Source organism: Syngnathoides biaculeatus, chromosome 13, assembly GCF_019802595.1.
Source record: "Syngnathoides biaculeatus isolate LvHL_M chromosome 13, ASM1980259v1, whole genome shotgun sequence".
In the NCBI taxonomy this organism is placed as follows: domain Eukaryota; kingdom Metazoa; phylum Chordata; class Actinopteri; order Syngnathiformes; family Syngnathidae; genus Syngnathoides; species Syngnathoides biaculeatus.
The window spans coordinates 19,309,508-19,335,587 of record NC_084652.1 but is presented as its reverse complement, the minus strand read 5'-3'; the positions used below and the strand labels follow the sequence as shown (position 1 = coordinate 19,335,587).

The following is a 26,080-nucleotide window of genomic DNA, read 5'->3' as shown; positions in this document are numbered from 1 at the left end:
TGGTTGACCATCTATGTGCCTCGTTTTTTTTTTCTTTCTTTGTCTGATGTTTGCAATATTAATTTAAATTGAAAGGATAGTTTTTATCTGACAAACATGGTGGAGCAGCAGGAGAGCATTAGCCTCACAGTTCTGAGGACCCGGGTTCAATTTCAACCCCGCCTGTGTGAAGTTTGGGTGTTCTCCCCCCGTGCCGGCATGGGTTTTCTCCAGGCACTCCAGTTTCCTCCCACATCCCAAAAATAGGCAACATTAATTTTACACTATAATTGCCACTAGGTGTGATTGTGAGTGTGACTGTTGTCTGTCTAACTTGTGCCCTGCGATTGGCTGGCAACCAGTTCAGGGTGTACCCCGCCTCCTGCCCGATGACAGCTGGGATTGGCTCCATCACCCCCGCGACCCTTGTGAGGATAAGCGGCAAAGAAAATGGATGGCTAGATGGATGGTTTTTCTGACAAACACGCTTTTTAACAGACTAACATGAACTTGTTTTGCTCATTTCCTTGTTCCACTCATTCCTGATCAGAACCACCCCGTCCAGGGCTACATTAACTGGGTTCCCAGAACACCTGTGAGATGTAACACCACGAGTAGTCTGGCTAAGATCAGCATCAGGGGTGGGCCAAGCTTTGCGCTCATCAACCACTTGCATTTTTAAAATGGTCAAAAGGATTAAGTCAGTCACATATGAAAAATAAAAATTCATTTGTAAAATTGTTTTCGTCATTATTCGCTCATCTTTACTATATTATTTAAAATCTTTTTAGATTATTTCAAAAATACTAAACATTTATTAGTTTATAAATTGTGTCTCTGTAAAATAGAGTGTTGATAAGATACTCAGTAGCCCATATAAGAGATTGAAGTACTGTATGTAGCATGTGGGCAATAATTGAAGCATTCTATCCATATAATTGTTTTTCTTTATAATAAAATGTACGAGTGTGGTTCCAGACTTCCTTGGTTAAGTGCCCTGAGATCAATTCTGTTATGAATTGCTGCTATATAATAAAAATAAACTTGACTTTTTCATCCATCTTTCCATTTTTCATCCCACTAATCATCTCTTGTCTTTGAACTCGTAGCTCGCCAATTCTAGGACTTGATTTTTCTTGCAACAAAATCATGTACTTTGCTTTGCACACACAGGTGACAATAAAGAAGAAGGAAAAACAAAAGATCTGAACACACTATCTAGTACTTCAATACTGGCTTTCAGCAGCTTAACTGACAAAGTGGTTGTAACGTGACGTTTCAGTTTAGGTCACCAATGTTACGATGTACTGGAGATTTCAGCCTTGTCAATTTGTTTGTCAGGAGAAAGACACTACAATAAAGTTCTCTGCATTCCTATCTTAGCTGTAGCTACATTGGTCTCATTTTACCCCATCTCCACCCAGATGTAGTCAGTGTCATACTGGTTACTGGGTCACTACTGACCCACTGATGAGCCACTCGCACTTTCTTTTACTGAAAGCGTCTTCTCATTCCATCTGTTGACTAGTAGCCTGTGAAACTCGTCTTTAATCATAGTTTGTTTTTGGATACATCTCACCCAGTTAACTTCTTTACCTAAAAACCACTCAAGGGGCAGACACTTCCATCTCAGGTTATTTTCTAAAACATCTTGGCAGGGTGGGATAGTGTATTCAGCATTTGGTGGGTGTACTGTACATAAGGTCGTTCCAATTAAGTTTTGCAACATGAGTGGAGAGATATTATCATACTGTAACAACTGAGGGGGCACAGTTAACCGAGCTGGTGGTCCGCAATTAAGCAGCACTACTTAGACAGTGCAACTTCTGCTAATATATGCAGACCATAAAGCAGGGACACGGAATGCTTTCGTGCACCTCCTTTGCCTAATGGCCATAGACGACTGCAGAGACAAACAGAAAACAATACACTTATGTGAACTTGGGTTTACTTTCTCAAGAGTGAGACAAACAAGTGTCAAAAAGATAGAAAGATTGCTATATTTTACACTAAAATCAGAAATGTTAATTTTTCAAGTATATGTTCCACATTACATGTACATATGCAACTCCTCACCAAAATATGCTTCGGTCATCTGCCGTTTTCAAACCCTCATCTATGATGGACCTCATGTGAGAAAAGAACAAGCGTTGAGCCAATAAGTCAATTTATAATTTTAATAAGAAAAAAGCTGGCAAGCAGGCAACGAGCGCTTTTTTTTTATTAGTAGTAGCAATACCAACCTAACAGACATTTCAGAAGTACTTCAATTTTGGATAAAGAATTAAATGCATCTTGCAACACCAGTCTACACCCTGAAGATTGAACTTTAAAAATTATGCTTGCTCCTTGTATCTTTGATGCAGCTCAAGCACATCTTCTTGTGAGACCATGGTCCAGCCTTTGCTATGGACATGGTACAGGTTGACCTGCCCTCCACTGTAGGCGTCACGGTATGTTGCCTGGTAGATGGAGCGTCGACCTAGATCACAGGCCTCCTCCACAGTCAGATCCTGCCGAACGCCGCTGTCCATCACACCGTAGGCGTACATGGCGCCGGAGCCCACTGCAAAGAGGTCGCCACAAACTCTGTTCCCATTTGAGTCAACGTAGTAGAGCCCTGAGGACAAAGCAGGTTGTTCAAAAAGGATGAAAGGATAAAAAGAAACACTCCCCATCTTGAAATTTGGGGGCTTGACACACCCCTTTGCAAACATTATTCCTTGGGAATCAACAAAAACAACAGCTGGGTATAACTTAAAGGGGAAATCCAGTGCTTGCATTAACAGTGTATCCAATCAACCCCATTTTGACAATGTGATGTTAAATCCCCTCTCATTTAATAGTCTTTTGAGAAGATTTTTATCCACAATTACGAATTTTCAAGGGCGCTGCCATTCTCACGAGTCACATGAGCTACGTGGATGTATGTGACCTGTACTGTGCCGTTCCAAACGCTTGATTACATGGGACACCATTATGCCCAGTGCTGATTTCTTGTACTTATCCGCAGCCGCGGATGGTTCTTCGGACGGGAATGATGCGGAGTCTGATGAGCGAGCCGAGCTTCGGCGTCTGCGGCTAACGAAGCAGGCGGCGGCGGCGGGCCACGAGCCGAGCTTCCAGGCGGCGGAGGCCGTTAGCCCCGGATGCCGAACCTAGGCTGAAGGCTACCGCCACCACCAAAGGCGGGTCACAAGCTCCAGCGGCTTTAGCCTAGCTTTGGCGGCCGAGGCTAACGAAGCGGGCGGCGGCGGTCCACAAAAATCTTCTCAAAACACTATTAAATGAGAGAGGATTTAGCATCACATTGTCAAAATAGGGTATATATTACATGACCTATTAGATACACTGTTTATGGAAAGGACTGGATTTCTCCTTTAAAAATTTAATGTTTTTATGATAGTTGATGGCTGCTGTAAGAAGAGTTTTGCAAAGCATGTACAGTCTCAAGTGTTAAATTGTTCCGCTTTCCCACAAGATTTATAAGCGTGCACGCTGCATCCTACAGCCCTAATATGCGCAGCTTCAACTTTTCCAAGTGAAGATCGGCTGGCAGATAGAACAGCTGTATCTACTTCAAGTAAAACGAAGTCAACCACAGAACTTGCTGATGATGCGCGGGCCACATCGTTTTCCGCCCAGGGGCCCTGCTCAGGGCTTTATTGATTCCTGCAAACCTGCCAAAAATTAACTATCGACCTGCAACTCCAGTTGCATAGTTAGTTGCAGCTTACAGCTCTGGAGAGGACACACAGTGTGGAATAAATAAGCATATTCGGTGGATATGTAACTTTTGTATCTTTTATATTGACTAATACAGTGCCAGTATTTGCCACATTCTCAAATTAATACAATCCAAAGTGAACTTAAACTGCTGTTTTTAAATGACTTCATTTATTAAGGGGGTAAACTTTCAAAATTTCCTGGCCCAGTCTGACAAAGTAATTCCCCCTTGTAAAATCATGAATTAACCATGGTGAACTTTTGATAATTTTTCACTGATCACACCCAACCATGATTACCTCCAGACCTGTTCACTCAAGAAATCACAATCAGAATCTGTTCCAACAAAATCAAATCAAAGGAAAGTTGGTCAAACATCACAGGTCCAATAGTCTTGAAAATAATAGGGGTCCACATTATTCCACATTTTCAGTGTATTTTTTATTGCTACATGTCAAGTTACCAGGAGATGCAGTAGTCTCGGAAAACCAACAAGACCCAGCATTCATGATGTACACTTAAGGTTGTGAAATTGGGCAATTTATTGAAAGGGGTGTGTTAAATAAAATAGCGGTGTGGCATTCAATCAGTATGAAAATCAGGTGTGAATTGTGTGAGGGCTACTATTTAAGGAATGAAGCCACAATCTGTTGAACATGTATTTAAGTTGATGGGGTTACACAGGGTAGGGCCAATGACTGCCAGTTGGGGATCTGAAGGTAGATTTTAAACTTAGTTACATGGCGGTGCTCCTGAGGCTAGCCCACCCAGGCTAGATGACTTCTTGGTGAGGGGGGTCCCTGTCATAGCCCATCCCATCCCCAACTTCCCACACTAATCGCTCCCTTGTCAGGTCCAATTATCCGCCCTCCTTTCCCAATAAATAAGGGTCATTCTCCAAACCTCTGGCTGGGCTGGGACTGGCCGCAGAACCTGCGAGATGTGGCGGGGCTTCCTGTTGGGTGGACCCCTGGTTCTGTCCGAGATTGATCGGGTGGGGGTCCTTAGCCTCCTCCTTTTCATATGTACAACATTGTGAATTCAATTCCATGCGTCTGGGATTCTTTCACTTGGTGTGGGACCACTCACTTACGGCAACAAATAAGTTGTATACGCGAAGTGTTTATGTATACCTTCCCCTTATATTGTCATTCTATAGACTTCTATAATACACTTAAATTAGTCCGGCCACATTTCAGTTGTATAGCCGGGTTCACGATCCTCATCTTGTATGCTTCTCTTGTCCCTGCCCTGTCTTGTCAAATCCTCCTTTCACATGGTATAGCGCTACGTGTCATGCAACATCCACATTTGTTTTTATTGTAGATATGGAAGGATCTCATTCTGTTTTACATTTAGCGCTTTGTCTTTCACTGATCCTCAATAAACTTCACTAAAAATATAAAGAAATCACAGAGGAACCTCAAAACCTCCACTGTGACAGAGTAAAACTGTTCTGGCAAAAAGGAGATCCAGATTCTCCATTCTGCTTGATCTAACAGCCAAAGACGACACACGAGAAAAAAAAAAGGGGGGGGGGGCTTAAAAATAAACTAACTTTAGGATTCAAATACACTTTACACAATGTCCAGTAAATGTTTTTTGCAGAGTCAATGACATCATTGATATTCTTGGTGAATTATTACAAAGCCAATCAGCATAAAATGCTAATTATCAGATGATGCCTATCAAGCTGATCGGATCGGAGTAAAGTCTACCATAAAGGGTTACGAAAGCCATTTCTAAAGGTTTAGGATTCCAGCGAACCATGAGAAGACCCATTATCTTCGCACAGAAGAACACTCGCAAATCTTCCAAAAAGTGAATGGGTCACAAAGATTACCACAAAAGAACAATTACCAATCCTGGAGGCCACAGACAAACTCAGTACAACAACTATATCATAAATTTCATCATGTATTCGACATTGGCTTCTCATGATCACAAAAGAAAAAAAATTTAATCGAAGACAAAAAGTGCTGATGGTATGTGTGCAGCTCTTGCATTGTGAAAACCTCATGAATATTATTCTGCCCCTCCTGAGAGCGGTTTAAGATGTTTTTATTCTTTTGGACCCTAGTTTATTGAAAAATTAAACAGAAAATAACTATTACACACAATGTATATCTAAATACAACAGGAACAGCAGGTATTTATTTAATTTTAATCACAATTATTTCACTTGTTACCAATTTATTTTCTGGTTTTAAGTTATTTTTAAAGTTGGGTTTTGGTTGTTGATTAACTACAAAGTTTAGAAGTCAATGAACAACCGTGTTTAATAATCCTGATTATCAAAATATTTTTTTTTTTTTTCTGTCCCATTATTTGCCTCATTACTAGTAAGGACTTCGGGTTTGGAACTGAGGGGGTGATGGTTAAAGTCCTGCTTCTTAAAAAAAAAAAAAAAAGTTTTTGGACTGGACTGGTGGGCATTACTGTCGATATGTCCTTGACTATGGCATTGAACCCCTCCGGTCTCAACTCAGGGGCACTGTTTGTGCACCCCATTTACTCTGAAATCCTTCCAGATGCCTGGATGTGTATGTTGTGCTTCTCTATGTGATGTGAAAAAGTAGTGACCATGAATTTTCCCTTAAGGTATTAACTAGTGCGATCAAAAAAATGTCTACATTTAATAGGTTGCACGTATTCATACAGCTTGAGTTTTTCCAAAAGTATTACATACAAAAGTATTTCACTTCCTCTACTGTGAATTGAAATCTAATAAAAATGAAACCAAATGCAGTCCACTTTTAGATGCTCTAATCATAGTGTGACGTTTTCTGGTTGATTAGAACAGTGAAATAACATATCTTCACAAATCTTATTCATGGAAGAGTGGCAAGAAGTATGCTTTTGTTGAAAAGCATTAGGATATCCGTTCTGCAGTGTCCCAAAAGCCATGTCGGTGGACCAAGAAAATGTGTAAAAGAACCTGGCCAACATTAAAGCTGTTGGCCCGAATCCTAATGATGCTGTTTGTGGTGGAAAACAAACACTGCACATGAACCTAATCGCAACATGTCCGCTATATCTGTTGCGATGCTCTTCTTCAGTCATGAGAGGAAAAGATGAAATGATAAGACAGATCAAGCCAACGATAGGGCAATTTAAGAGTCTGCAAAGTAATTGAGTGGATTTGACACCTCCTCCATGACAACGACTCTAAACAAATAGCCACACCTAAAATGGAAGGGCTTATAATAGCATAATCATGTTAGAAAGGCCAGGTAAAGTCCAGACTTAAAATTCTAATGAGAATTTGTGGCAAATCGAACATTGCCGTTCACAGGCACTCGCCATTCAATCAGACTGAGCTTCAGCCATTTTCTCCATCACTGGTAAGAAAAACAGCAGCCAAGAGGAGTTATGTTCTCCATGTCCCATTGCTGGAAATGTTTATTGTCTTAAGAAAACAAACCAAAACCACACCTCTGCTGTTTCCACTCAAGTAGCACCTCAATTCCACACAATCAGCCTAATTCTTCATTTAAAATTATTTAATGGATGATTGGGCTCACTGGTACAAGGTAGACCTCACAACAGAATACAGTAATGTTAAATGAGTTACTCTCACCGAATGCCAGTTCGCCCACATCATTGCAGATGGTAAAAAGAGCTTATAAAAGAGCCATGTGTTTCCTGACGCTTTCCAAAGCAATAACGTGAAACTTTTACTCCGCCAAATATTCACTGGTGTCACTTAAAAAAACAACTTTAAAACACAACACCCCCAGATTGCACATTCACTCCTAAACTGGTGACAGATCATTGGAGATATGGAGGGCCACTTCCTTTTCTCGGGGTTAAGAAAAAAAAAAAAAAAACAACTCATGATTCATTTCAGGTGAGCAAATTGGAGCTTCCTCAGTCTGTCACTGGCGTGCCCTGAGAATTATCCACTGCCTAAGCATAGGGTAAAACTGCCACTCTGACACCTGCCCATTTCAATTGAAAACTGTTGGTGTCTGGTTACAAACAATAGTGCAGGTGGACAGTTAGAAGGCCAGCTTGTTGTGTATTGAGTACCACACACAGCAGAGGCCCAAGAATAGAAAAAAAAAAAAAAAAAAAAAAAAACCTCTTCCCACATTAATTCCCTTTCCAAACACTCCTGTGGTCTTCATCATGATAATCATGACAGTAAGTGTACTTATACTAAAAATACGTAAGGAAGCATTTATGCTCTCATGTGAAAAATCAAATCAAAACCAAAGTCACTCCCCTTCCCATTATTCGTGTGGATTATAGTTAGCGCACAGGCTTGCCACTTAATTGTGAGGGAGTTAATTATATGCCATTTTCCTGACCCTTCAATCACTGATATTGAAACGCTCCCACAGTAAGTAGACATATGTAAGAATCATTATTCTCTCAGTTGACTGCCTGCAATTTATGGTATGTCATTTACCTTAGTCGACATAAACGCAAACAGTAACTCTGCACATTCACACATGCACAGCTTTCCACACAAAGCTGACAATCTTACAAAATATCCAAGTGATATGCACCACAGTTGTATAAGAAAGCTGGAGCCCAACATCCATCCTGCCTCTCTTCCTGGCCAGCAGACCCAGCCATATCGATTTGCCAACACAGTGTCACTGTTGACGACGCTTTAGGTACACCATCAGTGATGTACAGCCTCACTCAGGCATCAAGAAGTGGCATTTACCACTTAAAATAAAAGGAGAGAACAATGGTTGCAGTGCCACCTACCGGACGTCATTGAAAACTACAGGTGCAATTGTTGAGTGAGTTTCCTTTGAAGAGTATTTAATTTAAAATTATGATTTTATAGTTGTCTGTTATAAAGGACCGTTGCTGTTAGATTTAACTGTAGTACTGTGGAATTTCCCTATTTGACTGCCGGTGTACACATTCCATTTGTAATCTATTTTTTTGTGTGCTGTGAGATTTTCCAATTGTAAACTGTGCTTTGGCTCTGTAACGGTTGGAAAGCACTGCTCTAGTGTCTACTGACGTACAAAAGTTGAGAGTGTGAGATCAAACCTCCTCAAACATTATGTGAGGTATTATAAGGGCTCATCTTAAAGATCTTAAGGGACCAACTTTCCATGTTTTTTTTCTTATTCACCACAAGTCCACACAAAGGAACAACCCAAAGACTGGGTGAAGTATGTAAGAAAAGAATCTACAATGAGAGTTTCAAACGCCAGATTAACCGTCATTGATAAAATAAAAGCTGTCAATGGTGTTTTATGTTCTGTATAAGTAAAAAGGTTGATTGGTGGCAAGTTTCACCCTAGAATAGATTACCATTTTCCAAGGGGAATATTAGTTTTCACCCTAAAAATATGCAGAGGATGACGTTCAACCTCAGAGGTTCCATTCGACAGGATTATCAATATTATTGCTTGTTACTCTAAAATTCCACTAAAACATCATGACAGCAATAATATAAATATTGTAAATTTTAGACAACTACCACTTAAGACAGCTCATCTCATATAAAAATAAATGATATGCATAAGTCTAAACATTATGCTTCTCCATGAACACTTAATTTGGAGTATATCCCAGCAGTGTAGAGAGTTTGAATTTGAAAAGCCTGTATTATGGGAAAATAAGGAAAGTCAGTCCCAACTGTGATTTGAGAGCTGATGTACTGCAAGATGAATTTACCTGGACCCCTTTTGTCCCAGCCGCAGACCATGGTTCCCATACTGAGGCCCATGCCCTTGTACTGGTACACCATGTTGGCAAGTAACTTGGAGGCCGCGGCTACTGAGATGCGCTCTTTGTTGCGGAGCTCATAGATGCGGCACTGGCGAGCCAGCATACGCTCCCAGAAGCTACAGTCTGCCGCTCCGCCAGCCATGGTGCCCAGCAAGTAGGGATTGATCTCAATCACTTTCTTCACCGTTTGTGAGGCGATGTAGGATCCTGCGGTAGCCCGAGAGTCCACAGCGACAATGACACCATGCTGGAACTGAGACGACAACAGCAGACGAAGACCATTTTACTGGGACAGATTTGAAGAGGTTTAGAGAGCATTAATAATCGAAAGGCAATCAACTTTTAAGTCTGGCGTGTATTACAAACAGAGCAAATGCAATGATAAACAGTGAACCCCCGCAACACCACAGTTCACCATTTACATCCCTGCTATATCAGATTCAGTGATTGTATACAGGAAAGTCTGTATTTAGTCTTGCATGACTTCAGCGTAATACCACGCTGTGCTAGAACATACCAGGCAGCACAGCACTCTCCATTACGACATGCGCCTTTGTGACGGTCTGGGCCCTCCGCCGTGCTGAAAAGTCCCCTTGTGATTATTGCGCATGAGTGACTAACAGGGTAATTTTGGGTACGTAGTTAACGGCTACTGGGAAATCCCCCGCTCTCATAGTTCCCCTTCTTCTACAGAGAGCAAGCTAACATATGTTATATCCTAACCGTAACCCTGACCTAACCTTAAAACATAAGTATACACATATCTGTACGCCGCTGTGTTCGTCTTTCTGAGACGTCCAAAGCGAACATGAATACTCGGTGACAAGTTGTTGAATGGCACACATTGACGCATGGATGCGGATGTTTCAGACTGACCAGAAGTTTACAAAATATACGCGCATGCGCATTAATCACAAGAAGACTTCTCAGCACCGGGAGCGCTCAGACCATCACACTGTCAAAAAAGAGCAAGAAGAATAAAAGGCAATAACAGGCCCAGTTTTATCAGCCACTTTCACAGAGGAGAGAATAGGTAATGTTGAATGGTCTTTTTCTATGGATTACAGCTCAGTGTATGTTAAAATAATGTTAAATAGTATTAGTTATTAAATACCTCAAATCTATGCTCATTTCCATTAGCTCGTCTGCAGCATTTTGATTTAGACATATATAAAGAGTAGCATATATAAAGAGTAGCAGTGTAGCAGCCCAGATAACTGACATCCCTGCGGTGGCTGTGTGCTGGGGAATTCAACGTTCCCAACAAAGAGAAATGCATCCACGTTGCAATGAACAAGCAAATCCATTTATGCAACTTAGCTTCAATTTTTGGGACATTCACTTTTGTGAAAGCCAAAAGAATGTGCTACCAATACTGCACAATTAAAAAAGTGAAAAAGAATTTTATCTGTAAAAGTTTTTTTGCACTTCCCATGTTGTTATTGTACAGTCTTTAATTCAACCTTATACAGCACAACGTGCCAGCATCCTTTGGTTTTTCTTGCCATTGACTCAAAGGATGCACTGACAACTTTGACCCTACTAACTTAGGATCACCGTAGCCATGCAGCGCAACATATGTACTTATTCATCTCATTGGATTTATGTTATTAATTTTTCAGAATCTAATTTGACAAAGTGTCGAACATTTTTGAGTTCAAATTCTCTGTATTAGCTTTTTTTTTTTTTATTTATTTATTATTTACTTCAAACGCTATTTACATGCTCCAAGCGAGATTTGTGGTACTCTTACTGCGGTGCACCATTCTGAACGGCCATGCAGCTGAATAGGACTCATTATTTATTTTTATGAAAAAAAAATAATAGTAAAATAAAACTAGTTTCTGTCACAGTGCAACCCCCAAAACAAGCCGAAAATTCTGGCTGTTCTAAAGTTGCCAGAAAAGTGCTAAAATGGTGGCTCACATTTTAAACGCTGCCGTTTTAGTAGTCCTTTATGAGCAATCAATGTGTACTTTGACAGAACAACAGGTAGTATCAGTCAAGGGAAAACTTCAGGCAACATGCAGCATTCCTTTTTATCCATCCATTTTCTTCACCGCTTATCCTCCCGAGGGTCACGGTGAGTGCTGGAGCCTATCCCAGCTGTCAACGGTCAAGAGGCGGGGTACACCCTGATCTGGTTGCCAGCCAATCGCAGGGCACATGGAGACAAACAGCCGCACTCACAATCACACCTAGGGACAATTGAGAATGTCCAATTAATGTTGCATGTTTTTATGAATGTGGGAAGAAACTGGAGTGCCAGGAGGAAACCCACACAGGCACGGGGAGAAAATGCAAACTCCACACAGGCGGGTCCGGGATTGAACCTGGGACCTCAGAATTGTGTGCCCAACGCTTTACCAGCTGATCCACCGTGCTGCCAATTCCTTTTTTTAATCGCAGATAAATTTTACCAGCTTCTTCTTCAAACTTCTACAGTATTTGGCCAATATTAACATGTATTTTCAATTTCCAGGTGCATCTCAGTAAATTTGAAATAGATTTCTGTAGTTCAATTTAAAGTTATTATAAGTTCACTACAAAATAAACCATTTAATGACTTGATTACTTCAATTATTTCAGTTTATAACAATATCTCACATTTTACCATCTCAATACAATAAACACTTTAGAGAGTAAAGATTCTGTCTAAATGAGATTGCCATTGGCCTTCTGGAAAGTATTTTCTTATTTTGAATGAATTTAAACCTCCAAAATTTATCACTTTCACTTTGTTACTGAAATGAAGTATCCTCTACCAAAGTAATTTATTAGGATTTGCCCATTTAGTTTTGCACTTAGCACATCGATTCCAAAGTATTATTCAAATATGATATAATGTTCTCTTCGCTGCAAGACAGAAAAAATGACGATGATAGAAGGGGTGATGAAGCGGTTTTAGCCATGCTAGCATGCTACTGAGAGGTAAAGTCTGTTCAACAATGTTAAGTCTGATTTATCACATGTAATAATAACGTGGTGCCAAAAGAGAGAAATCTTGTTGTACACAATGTTTGTTTTATATAATCTGAGCCACCTATTGGAGTCGATAACTTACTTTGAATGCTAAAGTAGTGGTTCCATGCAGAAACTCGATTTTCCTCTCGACGTCCTCCTCGCCGACAGCACACAGTGGATTTTTGATGGCAAACCGAATGTTGTCTCCCGACGTGGCCTCGAGATCCAGACCACTCGGTCCCCGTCCACAGTCGAAAGCAGACGCCTGACGACTGCCGAAAGAAAAACCAGCGCAATCACCACTCAATACACTAGCAAGAGCCATCTTCGTAACTTCGCGATGAGCAAGCAACTTCCGTGGTTTCTTATTTGCACATTTTTGGGACATAAAGAACTCCCACAGCGCCCCCTTTAGTTGCATGTGTAAAAAAAATAAAACAAAATCAAATAAAAATAATAATAATAATGTAAATTTCTTTCGGCTTGTCCGTTTCGGGGTTGCCACAGCGTGTCAGATGAACGCACATATATGTTTGGCACAATAATGATAAATAATAACGTAAAAATGAATCCTGTAAATAAAAAGAAACTCACTGTACACCAGGCTCAACCAGAAGTGACCAAACTTTTGTACTCACGGGTCATATTTAATTATTGAATCGTAATGATCCATTCCTAGAAGAGGTGTAAAAACAATACGAAAAATGTGTATGCAAGTGACGATAAAATACTACACTATATTTACTATTGCATTTTATAATATAACAAATTAACTTGTAATTTTTTTATGGTTTTGAAAATGTTTAATGTACATGTAAATGTATTTCTTTTTAATTTTTTTGTATTGGATCATTTACAAATTATGAAATAATAATAATATAATATTTTCTCAGACTCTCAATTCGGATCTCTGATAGTGAGATACAACAGAAAACATGTCAGTCTGAGGTCACCACTGAAACAATTACATTAATTTTGGACCATTATCTGGATTGATCATTTAAGTGTCACAGATTGATCATATCATTTTCTCCTTGTCGTCCCACGTGGACCGAGTAAGGGCCACGCCTTTACTTTTGCTTATACTTTAGCCAGAATATGTCTCCCCAAATTAGAGCGAATTTGGTACATTTTATGAGCAAGACAACATTCAAACTTGTCCCACCTTGAAAAATAAAACCCAGGGTTGTTGTTCCATGAGACAGTGAGAAAGGTCTGTGGACTGGCAGAGAAGAACGAGATGTGGAGACAGTTAGTGTGGATAATTTGAGGTCAATGTTAGCATGCCAAAATTATTTCAGGTTCCACTTTTATTCTGGATGATTGAGTCTTCAACCAAGGTCGTAACAGCTGGTCCATTCCGAAGATCTAGTTTTAGTCTCAAAGTTACAGAAAAAAAAATTGTGATGTAGAGTGGTGTCCTTGAAGCTACAAATGTATCTTCCAAAGCCATAAGCAAAGTAGAAATAGACGTGTTCCTTGTTCAAAAAAGAGGCAGAAAAAAAAAATCCTCATTCAAAGATTTAATTGCATCCAGTAAAATTGGAAACATTCATAAATTAACAAATCCCAGAGTATTTTTTTCAAGATGTTGTCATCTGTTATCTAGGTCAAGCAATCTTACTCCGTCTTTTTGCAACTCAACCAACAAACTTAGTCCCAGCTCTTTTATAGCACTTCCAAATATAACAGCTTGCAGAAAATGGTCATACAAGATCACCTTTTTTTTTTTTTTTTTTGCTGACACAAGTAATTCGATCTGGCTTGAAGTGAAAGTGATATAGAGCGAAGCCTGTTTCTGCAAACCTTTTCAAATTTGTTTTTATCGCTTTTTGTCTGCTAATTTGAAAGTACGACAGTCACATACTAAGATGGGTACTTGTAAAATATAGTCTGAGGGTTGGGTAAAAACAAAAGATGGTGATAATGCATTGTGGGGAAAAGGGAATATTAACAACTAATAATGTTTCATTTGCATCATGCGTTTTGAATACAGCCCAATAACACATTACTCCATGTTATTGTGCTTTTGTTAAAACTTGAATGCAGGAACTGAAAACTCTATGAACGTGATTAAGTGCAAAAATGTTGACTCGGTACGAAGTTAGATTTTTCAGATTTATATTAGTAGCAAATTTTCTGATGACTTTTTACTTTTACTCCCAGCATTTAAAAACATATACAGTATTCTAAAGACTATCTACTTTGTCAAAATGGGCTTGTTACTTTTTTCATCTTTCATGGATGGTGACACGACGTGAACATGACGTAAATTGAGAGAGGTAAACTCAGCAGAGGTGGAGATACTGACTGACCACTTGATCTTGGAGATTTATTTAGGCCTAAAAATAGGGCAGCGTGGAAGAACCTGGAGCATTAACATCAATGGCGCAACAGATTCAGAGAAGCAAGCTGTTCCACGTTATGTCAAGTTATCAAAAAGTACAAAAGTTCTAGCTTCTTCTTTTCCTTTCGGTTTGTCCCGTTAGGGGACGCCACAGCGTGTCATCTCAAAGCTCAAAATTACATTTATTTTTACTTTTGTGCTTCCGCTGGTTTTAGTCTTGCTTACTTTTTGTAAAGTGTTTTTTAAACACACGTATCTGAGTTATTTTGTCCATTCTGACCAAGTACAAATTTGAGAATGAAAGAAATTTATGCCCCTCTGATGCACAATATGTGAAACTGCCATACGTTCGAAGCCATTTTGACTCCTCCTTTCCTCGACTGACTAGCGTATCACGTCGCGCGTCGATCCAAAATGGCGTCGATTTTCTCCACACCGGGTCCAACGAGGTGGTCCAAGACATAACCGTACTCTGCATGCCAAGTCATGGCGTCCGTCAGCACGGGGAGCAGGATGTCCTGCGGAAGAGATTTGAATTGTGTGCCAGAAGTAGCCGAGACATTAACAGCGGTCGCCAAACTCGGGTAAGAAGAGTCTTGCATACTGTTGAAACTGGAGGTGACGCGGAAATGTAACGAATACTTCTTGTCAACGATGGATGCTTGCTAAGCTAGCCGGCGAATTAACAGCACGTGCCCCATCCCGGTGTTGCTTGACGTTGATGAAAGCGTATAGTGTGTAGGTAAAGCTATTGAGAAATGATGGGTTTGTTTCTGCTACACAGGTTTGACTTCGTGTGCATGCCCCTGTTCCACCCAAGGTTCAGGAGGGAGTTTGAGTTGGAACCTGCAAAATCTCGACCCGGTGCCCAGACCAGGTCTGACCTGCTGCTGTGTGGAAGAGGTTAGAACGCATGCTCGTGCAAGTTAGCCACGGTTTGGTCATTAAATCTAATGTAGAAAAGCCATTTTAATTATTACTTTGCAAGCTACAATCAAGACTTCAATCGTGTAGGCTACGTTATACAGGAAATTCACTGGTGTCCAATTCAAAGCCTGTGGACTAGAGTTGGCCACCCATATCATTTACATGGTCTGCAAAAGCTTGCCATTTTTTCCGTTTTCTAAACTAGCCATTCAAATGATTATATCCAAAAGCATGGCCAACTATGTAATATGATTATTTCCAATTGTTGTGATTCCCACACAGAACATATTTGGTAAGGGGAAGAAGTGTAACTGCCTACAATGCCTAATACTCAAGCCTAAAGGCCACTTTATACTCACCTGGTCGACAACACCGGCATTGCATTGTGATCTATGCGTTGACCAGCACAGCATCTCTGCGTAGCTTGTACATAACCTGCTGTGTATACATTTACAAAAAGAAAAAGAAAGAAGTTGCTCTGCGGCAAGAGCCCCAGCGCTTATCCCTCATGATTGGACGGTTTTAGTCACATGTTGTAATGACGTACTCACCGTGCCTCCCAGCTGCACATAGCACCTACGCCACTGCTTCCTTGATTGATTTTGCAGGATGATTAAACGCATAATCTGGTAATTTAGGTCCATTTGTTCAAACAGACACTCTTCTACGGTTGCCATTGTTCTTACTTCATTCCTTGTTACAGAATGGAAGGTAAAAACGGGCACCTGAAATGACCAAATATTTTGAGGAAACTTCATAAACTGTCATCCTTGCCAGTACCAGCCGTAAGAACACCTCTGACTTGGGGAAGAACTGTAACATATTTTCAAAACTACACGCATGGGTTGCACTGGAGCAGGGGTCGGGAACCTTTTCGACTGAGAGAGCCATGAAGGCCAAATATTTAAAAATTTAATTTCAAGAGAGCCATAGAGTATTTTAAATACTAAGTACTGGTGTATTTGTGGATTTATGTAAGACCAACACTTTTAGACTACAATAAGTCTGAATTATTTTAAATAACATTGTTACACTGTTGCTCACCAATGATGACAAAAGTACTTTTTACCATTAATGTGAGAGTTAGTGCTGCACTGTTTTGCTGATGGCTTTATAGTCTTTCATACGTCGTCAGGTTAAGCTTCACAAAGGCGTTGAGACTTCCATCCGTTAATTGTGAACGTAATTCAATTTGATTTGCCATCATCCTGGTACGATGGTGAACGGTTCTTGCCGACAAAGGTATGTCTTTTATTGGTTTGATTATCTTGTCTTTATGTGAAGTTGGCAAAATGTTTATTGGCAACGTCAAGTATGAATGCTTTGGCATACTCCTCATCTGTGAATTTAAACACACAGCAAACCCAAACTCTCTACAAACACTGACCATCCTTGTTGAAAACTTCGGTACTCCTCATATTTTTTTTCTTTGAGCGACCTTTGTCAAAAGTGTTTCCATAATTAGTTGTTCCGACATGATCAGCTTTAGACCCTTCTCCACCTCTGGACATAGACTACCACGCAAAAGCTACGGCAACCCACTAGGCCAATCTGTCTCTACGTCATTTGCGTTGCCTCCCACACCAAACTACAGCAACTCCACTAGGACAAACCTTCTCTGCATGACAGAAATCACATGTACAGTATGTTGTTATGAGGGCTCCGCGAGCCTTATGCAACCACCAAAAGTGCCAGGTATGGCTCGCGAGCCATAGGTTCCCGACCCCTGCGCTAGAGTATAAAGGCAAGCTACGTGTGGGCGAGCCGCAGAGATGTCAGTGCGGTCGCCGCATGCAAAAGTATAAAGAGGCCTTAACATCTGGTCTGTAAACAAACATATTGCGGCTCAACTTCTGGCTAGCTGATGTCATGGCTAGCCATATTTAAATAAAATTAAAATGCTGACACAGCACAAAGCCAACCTCCAGCAGCCTTTAAGTGAAACGTACTGTCAGAGCCTTCTGTTGTATTTTAAAAGTGCATGGTTTTTCTGTCTAGAGCTCTTTGCTTAAATGTACAAATCTTTTATGTGACAGACACAACCTAGCTTTTCAGATGTCACTTTTCAGTCCTTTAGGGGGTACTTGCCCTGATCAGACAGCTCAACGTTCTTGTTTCCCATTGCAAGACACAGTGGTGGCAAACAATTCAAGATGGTACAACCGAGCTTTATATTGCACATAGTACACCATTAAATAGCTCCACTCCTTCAGGTGGAGGAATAGCAGTAACAGATCCAATTATCAACGTTTTTATAGCATAATTCATACTATTCAAAGTGTTAAGTTATACCTTGGTCATTTCCTCTGAAGACAGCAAACTAGCGATGTCGCAATTTCCTGCAAAAGCCATTATTTACGCTGCTGGTATTTCAGTTTAAATATTGAATCTATTCCTGTTGTCACAATGAATTCAGTTTGTTTTGAGTTTTATTTCATCACTGCATCTAATGTGAACCAAACCAAGGTAGATATCATTACCAATTTTGGCTTACCATTACACCCTGAGCAATTGCACTTTATATTCAAGTAGTTTTGCAGGTGTAAGCAGCTCCCTGAGGGCAACCATTGATATATGTCCCTCAATGAAGATGTTTCACACTCGTATCATAAATGAAAGCAAGCCATTCAAGCTGGAAACCACTTGTTGTTTGATTATTGTGTATCTGTTTTTTTTTTTTTGTTTGTTTTTAGATTGGAACACTCTTATCGTTGGGAAGCATTCGCCATGGATTGACACAGATTCCGAAATTGAGATAGTACGCAGAAGCTCTGAAGCTGTGAGTTAGGACGAACTGGCACAAGATGTTGATGCTGCAAACAGTCCTTTCATTTGTCTTCCTTCGTGTCCCTTTCTGTGTCTTTACCTCTTCTTTCCCAACTACGTGTATCTCCATCATTGTTTTGTTGTTTTCTCCAGGCTCTGGCACAGGAATTGCATTTCTCAGCCTACTTGGGTCTGCCTGTCTTCATGATCACTTTGAATGGCCCTCATAAAGCCAATCTTGCACGTGTGCTGCTTAACCACATTCAGTCTGGGCACCACACAACAAATGTAAGACAGTAGACTGCTTGTACAATGACAGAAATGAAAGAATCAAGATTTACTACATGGATCATTTAAACCCGGCTGTCCGCTTTCTGTGATTTAGTTCTGGCTTCGAGTCCCACTGATTGCGCCTGAAGATATGAGAGAAGACCTGATTGAGAATGAGCCGGTCACATATGTTAACGATGATACCACCGTAGATGAAAAGACCTGGATCTGGTTTGTTTAAAGCCACTACATTTCATCGAAATGATGTTTTCTATTTAAATTTATCATTAACTTTATTGTTGGCTCGTGATAAAATCGTCTTTCCTTCACACTTAGGTGGCACTCATTGAGGACACTTTGTGACTACAACAAGAGAGTCTGTCTTGGTAAGAACATCATGCAATAATTCTATTACTTTGAGCCATTTTAGTATGTTCAGATGGAAAAATAAACTTGTAATCTACACGTCCCGTTTTGTCTCTATGAAGCCATTGAGATTGGAGCGGACATGCCATCAGAAACTGTAATTGATAAGTGGCTTGGGGAACCAATCAAAGCAGCTATACTACCCACCAGCATCTTCCTAACCAATAAGAAGGGCTTTCCTGTTTTGTCTAAAGCGCACCAGCGAATAATTGTCCGACTTTTCAAGGTAGGGAAAAGTTATTTCATAAATATAGGAATTTTTTTTCAACAGGGCGGCTGTATAAACACAAGATGAAGATTCAGTTTTGAAATGTAGTATCCCGGAGCACAACAAAGTTTTATTATATTTATTAGGCTTCTCAAGTGGAGTGTTGATTAAAAAAAAAAAAAAATTATATATATATATATATATATATATATATATATGTGTGTGTGTGTATGTGTATAATATGTTTTTTTTTTTTTTTTTTTTTTTTTTTTTTTTTTTTCCCCCCCCACAGTTGGAGGCACAATTCATCTTTACAGGTACAAGTCGCCACACCGAGAAGGACTTTCGTTCATACCTGCAATACCTGGAATACCTCAGTCAGAACCGGCCAGCACCCAATTCCTATGAGCTCTTTGCTAAGGGTTATGAAGACTATCTACAGTCTCCGCTTCAGGCACAGAAATATTTCCTACTCATTCTAAAATACTGTTTTTGGCCATCTTTATATCCACATATCATAATTTTAGGACACGTTATGTTGACGTACATAATGTACTAAAAAAATAATTTACTTTTCTCTGCGTTTTTAAAAAAATTCTTAATACAGATGACATTGTTTTTAAAACCTTTCTCATCTCATATGGTGTTGGCACCACGTTCGCATCCCAAATGCTGGTCCTGCCAGTTTTATCCAAACACACACTGTATATTCAACTTGAGAATTTGAATTAATGGAGTAGTTTTTTTTGCTGCCATCCGCAAGTTACAGCTACTAAATTCTACTGGAAAATTATTTAGATAATTATTCAAAACGCCACACCGGACCACAGACCTGTATTCCATCATTCATAAATGTGTACATCCTAGTTTATAAGATGCCCCTCTGTTCATTCTGGAATGTAAATGCTGGAATTTCCAAAATGCCCACTGGGAGACCTGTTTTTACCCAAAAAGCTGATGTGACATAAAACAATAGTTTTATTTTTAAATGTCTTGTGCAAACTTTTGCTTATGGTCCTTTATTTTTCTCTTTCATTTAGCCTCTCATGGATAACCTGGAGTCCCAGACATATGAAGTCTTTGAGAAGGATCCAATTAAATATTCACAGTACCAACAGGTAAGCCCCACATTGCGAAGTGATGGCATTAAAACTGCATTGGGCATTTTTATTTAAGTATAACCTCAAAGTGGAACTTTATGTAACTTTAAGACTTGTCTACAGGCTGTGTATAAATGCCTTCTCGATCGAGTCCCAGAGGAACAGAAAGACACCAATGTTCAGTAAGTAGCATCAATAATGTCAAGTACTTTATTCAAGTCAAGTGCTTTGTTCAGTAGAACGAGTATTACAGTGGAACCTCGAAGTTCATATCTTCTTCTTTTTCTTTCGGCTTGTCCCGTGAGGGGTCGCCAGAGCGTGTCATCTACTTCCATCATGACAATAAAGGCTTATGATTTTGATTTGATTGAAGTTCTCTTGACTGGAGAGCTGTCTAACTAAATTCCATTCCAGTCCAATTATAGCTGTCAAACAAAACTTTAAGTATAAGTAACATTTTTATACTCGTAATACCCATACAACTGTAAAATTAGCTAATATTGTGACTGTGTTAAAACAAAATGGGTCTTAACTTTAATGATTAAAACGCCAAAGTTACGGCTTGCATATTCACCTTTATCGGTGGAAAAACTCACCTTTTTGCGATTATTTGTAAGGTGAAAATCTGAATGATGGGGAGTCTGACTACGTGCGACATAAGTGTGTAAACAGAGGCCCCTCAGAACTCCGGGCCGGCTGCCGCGACATGTTCTTCGGACGGGAATGACGCGGAGTCTGACGAGCGATCTTCCAGGGAGCGGGCCGCGAGTCGGGCTTCCAGGCGGCAGAGGATGTTAGCCCCTGACGCCGAAGCTAGGCTAAAGGCTTCGGTGGTGACGGAGGCTTGTCAGACTCCGTGTCATTCCCGTCCAGAGAACCCTCCTTGGCTGCTGGTCCAGAGGTCCGGGGGCCTTTGTTTACGCACTTATGTCCCATGCGTAGGCCTCCAAGTAGTCAGACTCGGGTTCAAATCTGTATGGAAGTATTCTTCCGTCTTCCCGATCAACAAATGCTGCTATTTTTTCATCAGAGGAGGATAAATCAGAGAAATCAGTGCTGGGCATAATGGTGTCCTATGTAATCCAGCGTTTGGAACGGCACGGTACACGTCACATACGCCCATGTAGATCATGTGACTCGCGAAAATGGCAGCGCCCCTGAAAATTCGTAATTGTCGATTAAAAATCTTCTCAAAACACAATTAAATGAGAGAGGATTTAACATCACATTGTCAAAATAGGGTACATATTACATGCTCTATTGGATACACTGTTAATGCAAGCACTGGATTTCCCCTTTAAACATCACTCAGACCCAGCAGCATACAAAGCAGCCAAGTTTCCCATGAGTTAAGGAACTGTCTGCACAATCCATACAACACTGTTGCATTGTTTACATTCAAATTTTCATTATATTACACTGGAGTGCACAGCTGGAGTTATCAGAATTGTTGACTGTTAGATATAGGTACTCTTTATTGTCTATCTGCGTGGTTAGGTGTTATTGCATCCCTAAAGGTACAATGTTTGAAGACGTTTGCTTGAAATGTTACTCAAATATTATGGGATCATAGTTTGTCTGTTAGTGTTTTAACTATTAATATGGGCAATTATTGCTTTTAGGTAAGGATCAATTTATTTGTATGCATTTATTTTGGGGTTGGGCTTAACAGTGTTGAAAGTCGTCCGGATTTTCCCGGAATTCCAGATTTTTTAATTTACATGAAAATTGCTTCGGAAAATTGCCTAAAAATTAATCCGAATATTAGTTGACAACATTGAACGAATATGCGTTTGAGTTCGTGGTTTTGCTTTCACGAGCGTAGCCATGTTGAGGCACTAACACTAGTGACGCCCCTCCCCTCGCATTCTCTCAAGACGTCGCTTATTTTGTGTGATCGTGACATTAATTTACGTGTTTGTCATAAACGTTGTTAACTAAACGACCCAGCTTCAAAACAACCGGTATTCACCCGGAAACAGGAAATGCAAGTTAACCGTACTGAACATGTACGAAAGCGCATGTTCAGGACTGCTTCACGTAATGCGAGCGCATTGATGTCGAAAGTCATCAACATCATGAGCCATGTCAAAGGAAAGTCAGTTACACCAGGCAGGGGTGCTCTTTGCGTCGATCGCGAGGCAGTCTGACGGCATTAAGAAAAACCCCAACAACATTAGACTGTCATCCACCTCATTGCTTGATTCAGGTGTGGCCAATACCTCAACCGCATGCACGTAAAGGCTCGTTCTCGGAAGCCGGCCTCCTATTTCAGGCAGTCCTGTGTTGCGTATCCCCTCTCCCCCAACAATACGTCACGATTGCTGACAGGAATGTTTGTTCCTATGTATCACTAGTTTGTTCCTACGAATGCCCATTATGTTGAACTAAACTTTCAGCATTTTCAAAACATTGCGAGTATAGACTGTTCGTGTTTATTCCTTGACAGACCAGTGCATTTAACTTTTCTTTGGATAAAGTTTGTCAGATCAAGAATTTTTACTGATGAAAAATGTTGAACACAGATTTATCATGTTCTACTAATATCAGATAAAATTTGAAATGATCATGTCTGATTTTGACTTTTTGTTTTATATTTTAGTTATGTATTTATTTTATTTTTAGAGTTTGTTATATTAATCCAGTAAATTATTTTCAGGCCATCCCTTATCACACACGCAATTTTACCTGCGTGCATGGCTAACCACACCTGTACATTTTTCATATGTGAGTGACTGTGTGTATCAAAATATTAAAGGCAATTCATTATACTATTAGTATTACTCGATTATATCTAAGATGGTGAGAAATGTGATTGAGGGTATCAGTACAACACGACATAAGTTTGAGACTTAAACGTTAATAGTAATTACTATAGATCAACTTCTTTAACATGTTTTGCTGTAGGGTGTACAAATTCTAGGATATATTTCGTGTATATTCTATATCTGTACTATAATATGTATAATGTGGGGGAAAAGGACAATTTCTTTTTACTGAGTAGTTCACTTAATTCATTTGTCTTGAGATAAGCTGGCACATTTTAAGCATATTTTAATGACAAATGTGATTTTGTCCTATCAAGTGATTGGAGAATGGGGGGCAAAAAAATCTATGCTTGGCACTTGGGAAACTTCTGCCCAATTCTTTTTTTTTTTTTTTTTTTTTTTTTTTTTTTAAATTTGTATTTTCAGGAACTTTCACAAAAATCCACTTTCATCTCTCGCTTAATACCTTACCATGCATATAACAGGGTTTCTCTATAATTTTCATTTTTTATTTAGCTGTAAGTTTGTCGCTACTCCTTTCCCCAGAGTGTTGATGGTGTTGGGGGCAGGCAGGGGTCCCCTGGTCAATGCGTCTCTGCGTGCTGCCAAACAAGCAGACCGGAAGCTGAAAGTGTACGCGATTGAAAAAAATCCCAATGCTGTCATCACGTGAGTGGGCTGTACTAGGACATGCTCATGCCCAACTTTGCTGTGCTTTCAATCACACTGAATTAATCTCATGCTGACCTATAAACCTCCTTATATGAATATGCTCTTACTTTCCACAGGTTAGAAAATTGGCGCTTTGAGGAGTGGGGAGATCAGGTGACAGTGGTGTTATCTGACATGCGAGATTGGACCTCGCCTGAGAAGGCTGACATTATTGTCAGTGAACTCCTTGGATCATTTGGTGATAATGAGCTTTCGCCAGAGTGCTTGGATGGAGCGCAGCACTTTCTCAAAGGTGCTGACTTCCAGTCATTTGTTTTCTCTTGACTTGCCCAGTTTAATGCAGTACACACTCACCTAGCACAACCTAAGGAACGCATGCACTTTGAGATTCAACTCAAATGTTCTTTCAGAATCTTTATAACAATCTTCAATTTTCAGAGTTACTTTGCTAAGAGCTATTCATTCAGAAAAAACAAAATATTTGTTGCTCTGCATGCTCTTCCCAATTTCATTCCGTCTTTTTTTTTTTTTTCTCCTCCCACCTAATGTCAGATGATGGTGTGAGTATCCCATGTTCCTACACCTCCTTCCTAGCACCGCTATCCTCTTCCAAGCTCTACAACGAAGTCCGAGGCTGCCGGGAACGCGACAAGGATCCTGAGTGCCATTTTGAAATGCCATATGTAGTACGCCTCCATAACTTCCACCAATTGGCTGAGCCCAAACCATGCTTCACCTTCACACACCCCACGAAAGGTGGACAAACACAAACAACCTGTTTTGCACCAATTCAAGTAAGGTACAGTAATTCATTTTTTAGGCAGTGACCTTCTTTACTCTCCCATCTAGATATGAACAATAATCGTTATCAGTGCCTCAAATTCTCAGTGGGTTGTAACTCTGTACTTCATGGCTTTGCTGGGTACTTTGAGACCACACTCTACAAAGATGTAATACTCAGTAAGTATGCTTTCAAAAGTGACATTTCCGTGTTCTGGTGGAGCAATACCATGAAATATTATATGCCGTGTGCTTAATAGGTATAAAGCCTGACACGCATTCACCTGGAATGTTTTCGTGGTTCCCCATTCTCTTCCCCCTCAAAGTAAGTTAGATTATATTATTATTGGAGTAATAAATGCATAGACATTACCAACAAAAATAAATCCTTGCTTTTCCTCAAACAGCAACCCATCTCCATTATGCGCAATGATGATGTCACAGTCCGATTCTGGCGCTGCAACAACGGGAAGAAAGTGTGGTACGAATGGGCTGTGACGGAGCCTGCGTGTTCTGCCATTCACAACCCTGCGGGACGCTCCTACACAATCGGCTTGTAAACGTGCCGTATATTGTCCACACGTTGCTACTTCTCTTTTAAATCATAGTTGTGGCAATGGTCTGTGCTTCCTTGCCTATTTCTCTCTACTAGTCAGGTTATCCGAACACAGTGTGGAATAAAAAAAAGTATCAAGTATTTTTTGTACAGCTACCAAGCACTACATACAAACATGAAATACAGCACAAAGTATGCCTTATTGAAGACATTCCCGAAAACTATGGATGAAACACCTGTCTACTCAACTGAATATAGGACAGCAGTGGCACTGAGAATACTTGCAATGTTCCCCCCGTTTTGTATCTTTAAATCATGTCAATAAAGTCACTATAATGTTCTATTCTTGTCTTCTTTTTTTCAAATGACCTGCTTACATTTTTCCCAGTTTTTTTATGACTCCTGCATCAATAACTAGTAAAGTACTTGTTTAAATGTTCCCACAAATTATGCCCCCCTCTTGTAGCTGTTAAATTGTGCAGTGACCAGCAAAGGTGTATTTTCGTGGTTTGGTCTTGCTCAGTCTCAATACTCGTACAAATCAACCACTCTAATTATGTAATTTTATTGTATTTACATGAAAGAAAATACCCTAAAATTGACCACCACCCCTGTGACCCATGTGAGGATAAGCTGCTTGGAAAATGGATGGATGACTGGCCATTAATTCACGGTCACCTTAAAAAGGTTAAAACTTTACCTAGTAACGCGACAAGATGGGGGCAAAACAAAACGTACAACTTTTCAATTACAGTATATACAGGGAGATGGGTTGCGTGCCTCCTCACGTCATCCGGACTCTGTAAATCATGCCAGTTTTAGCCCATCCAAAATGAAAAGAGAAAAAGTCATTTTTACTGCATTGTTTCTGGTCGCTTTGTGCAATTG

General features: G+C 40.1%; 2 protein-coding genes across 2 annotated transcripts; one reads left to right on the top strand and one right to left on the bottom strand.

The window, feature by feature from the left end:
- Positions 1-2,142: 2,142 nt before the first annotated feature.
- Positions 2,143-12,749, bottom strand: psmb5 (proteasome 20S subunit beta 5). Its single transcript, XM_061839414.1, has 3 exons — positions 12,473-12,749; positions 9,355-9,661; positions 2,143-2,599 (listed from the first exon to the last, which is right to left on the bottom strand). Exons 1-3 carry the CDS (start codon positions 12,695-12,697, stop codon positions 2,316-2,318), a joined length of 816 nt encoding a protein of 271 aa, XP_061695398.1. The 5' UTR covers positions 12,698-12,749; the 3' UTR covers positions 2,143-2,315.
- A 2,415-nt stretch (positions 12,750-15,164) lies between these two features.
- On the top strand, positions 15,165-25,533 carry prmt5 (protein arginine methyltransferase 5). Its single transcript, XM_061839413.1, has 16 exons — positions 15,165-15,303; positions 15,504-15,622; positions 18,340-18,425; positions 18,566-18,700; positions 18,798-18,913; positions 19,019-19,068; positions 19,171-19,334; positions 19,609-19,770; positions 20,357-20,434; positions 20,540-20,598; positions 23,731-23,853; positions 23,973-24,148; positions 24,409-24,612; positions 24,706-24,816; positions 24,897-24,961; positions 25,044-25,533. Exons 1-16 carry the CDS (start codon positions 15,206-15,208, stop codon positions 25,194-25,196), a joined length of 1,899 nt encoding a protein of 632 aa, XP_061695397.1. The 5' UTR covers positions 15,165-15,205; the 3' UTR covers positions 25,197-25,533.
- Positions 25,534-26,080: the final 547 nt, after the last annotated feature.

Bases quoted from the DNA above. Each gene is read 5' to 3' on its own strand.
- prmt5 (XM_061839413.1), top strand. From the start codon at position 15,206: ATGGCGTCCGTCAGCACGGGGAGCAGGATGTCCTGCGGAAGAGATTTG. The intron at 19,069-19,170 runs GTAAGAACATCA...GTCTCTATGAAG, and splicing joins CAACAAGAGAGTCTGTCTTG to CCATTGAGATTGGAGCGGAC. The intron at 23,854-23,972 runs GTGAGTGGGCTG...TACTTTCCACAG, and splicing joins AATCCCAATGCTGTCATCAC to GTTAGAAAATTGGCGCTTTG.
- psmb5 (XM_061839414.1), bottom strand. From the start codon at position 12,697: ATGGCTCTTGCTAGTGTATTGAGTGGTGATTGCGCTGGTTTTTCTTTC. The intron at 9,662-12,472 runs GTAAGTTATCGA...TTGTCGTCTCAG, and splicing joins CCACTACTTTAGCATTCAAA to TTCCAGCATGGTGTCATTGT. The intron at 2,600-9,354 runs GTAAATTCATCT...CTTTGTCCTCAG, and splicing joins CTGGGACAAAAGGGGTCCAG to GGCTCTACTACGTTGACTCA.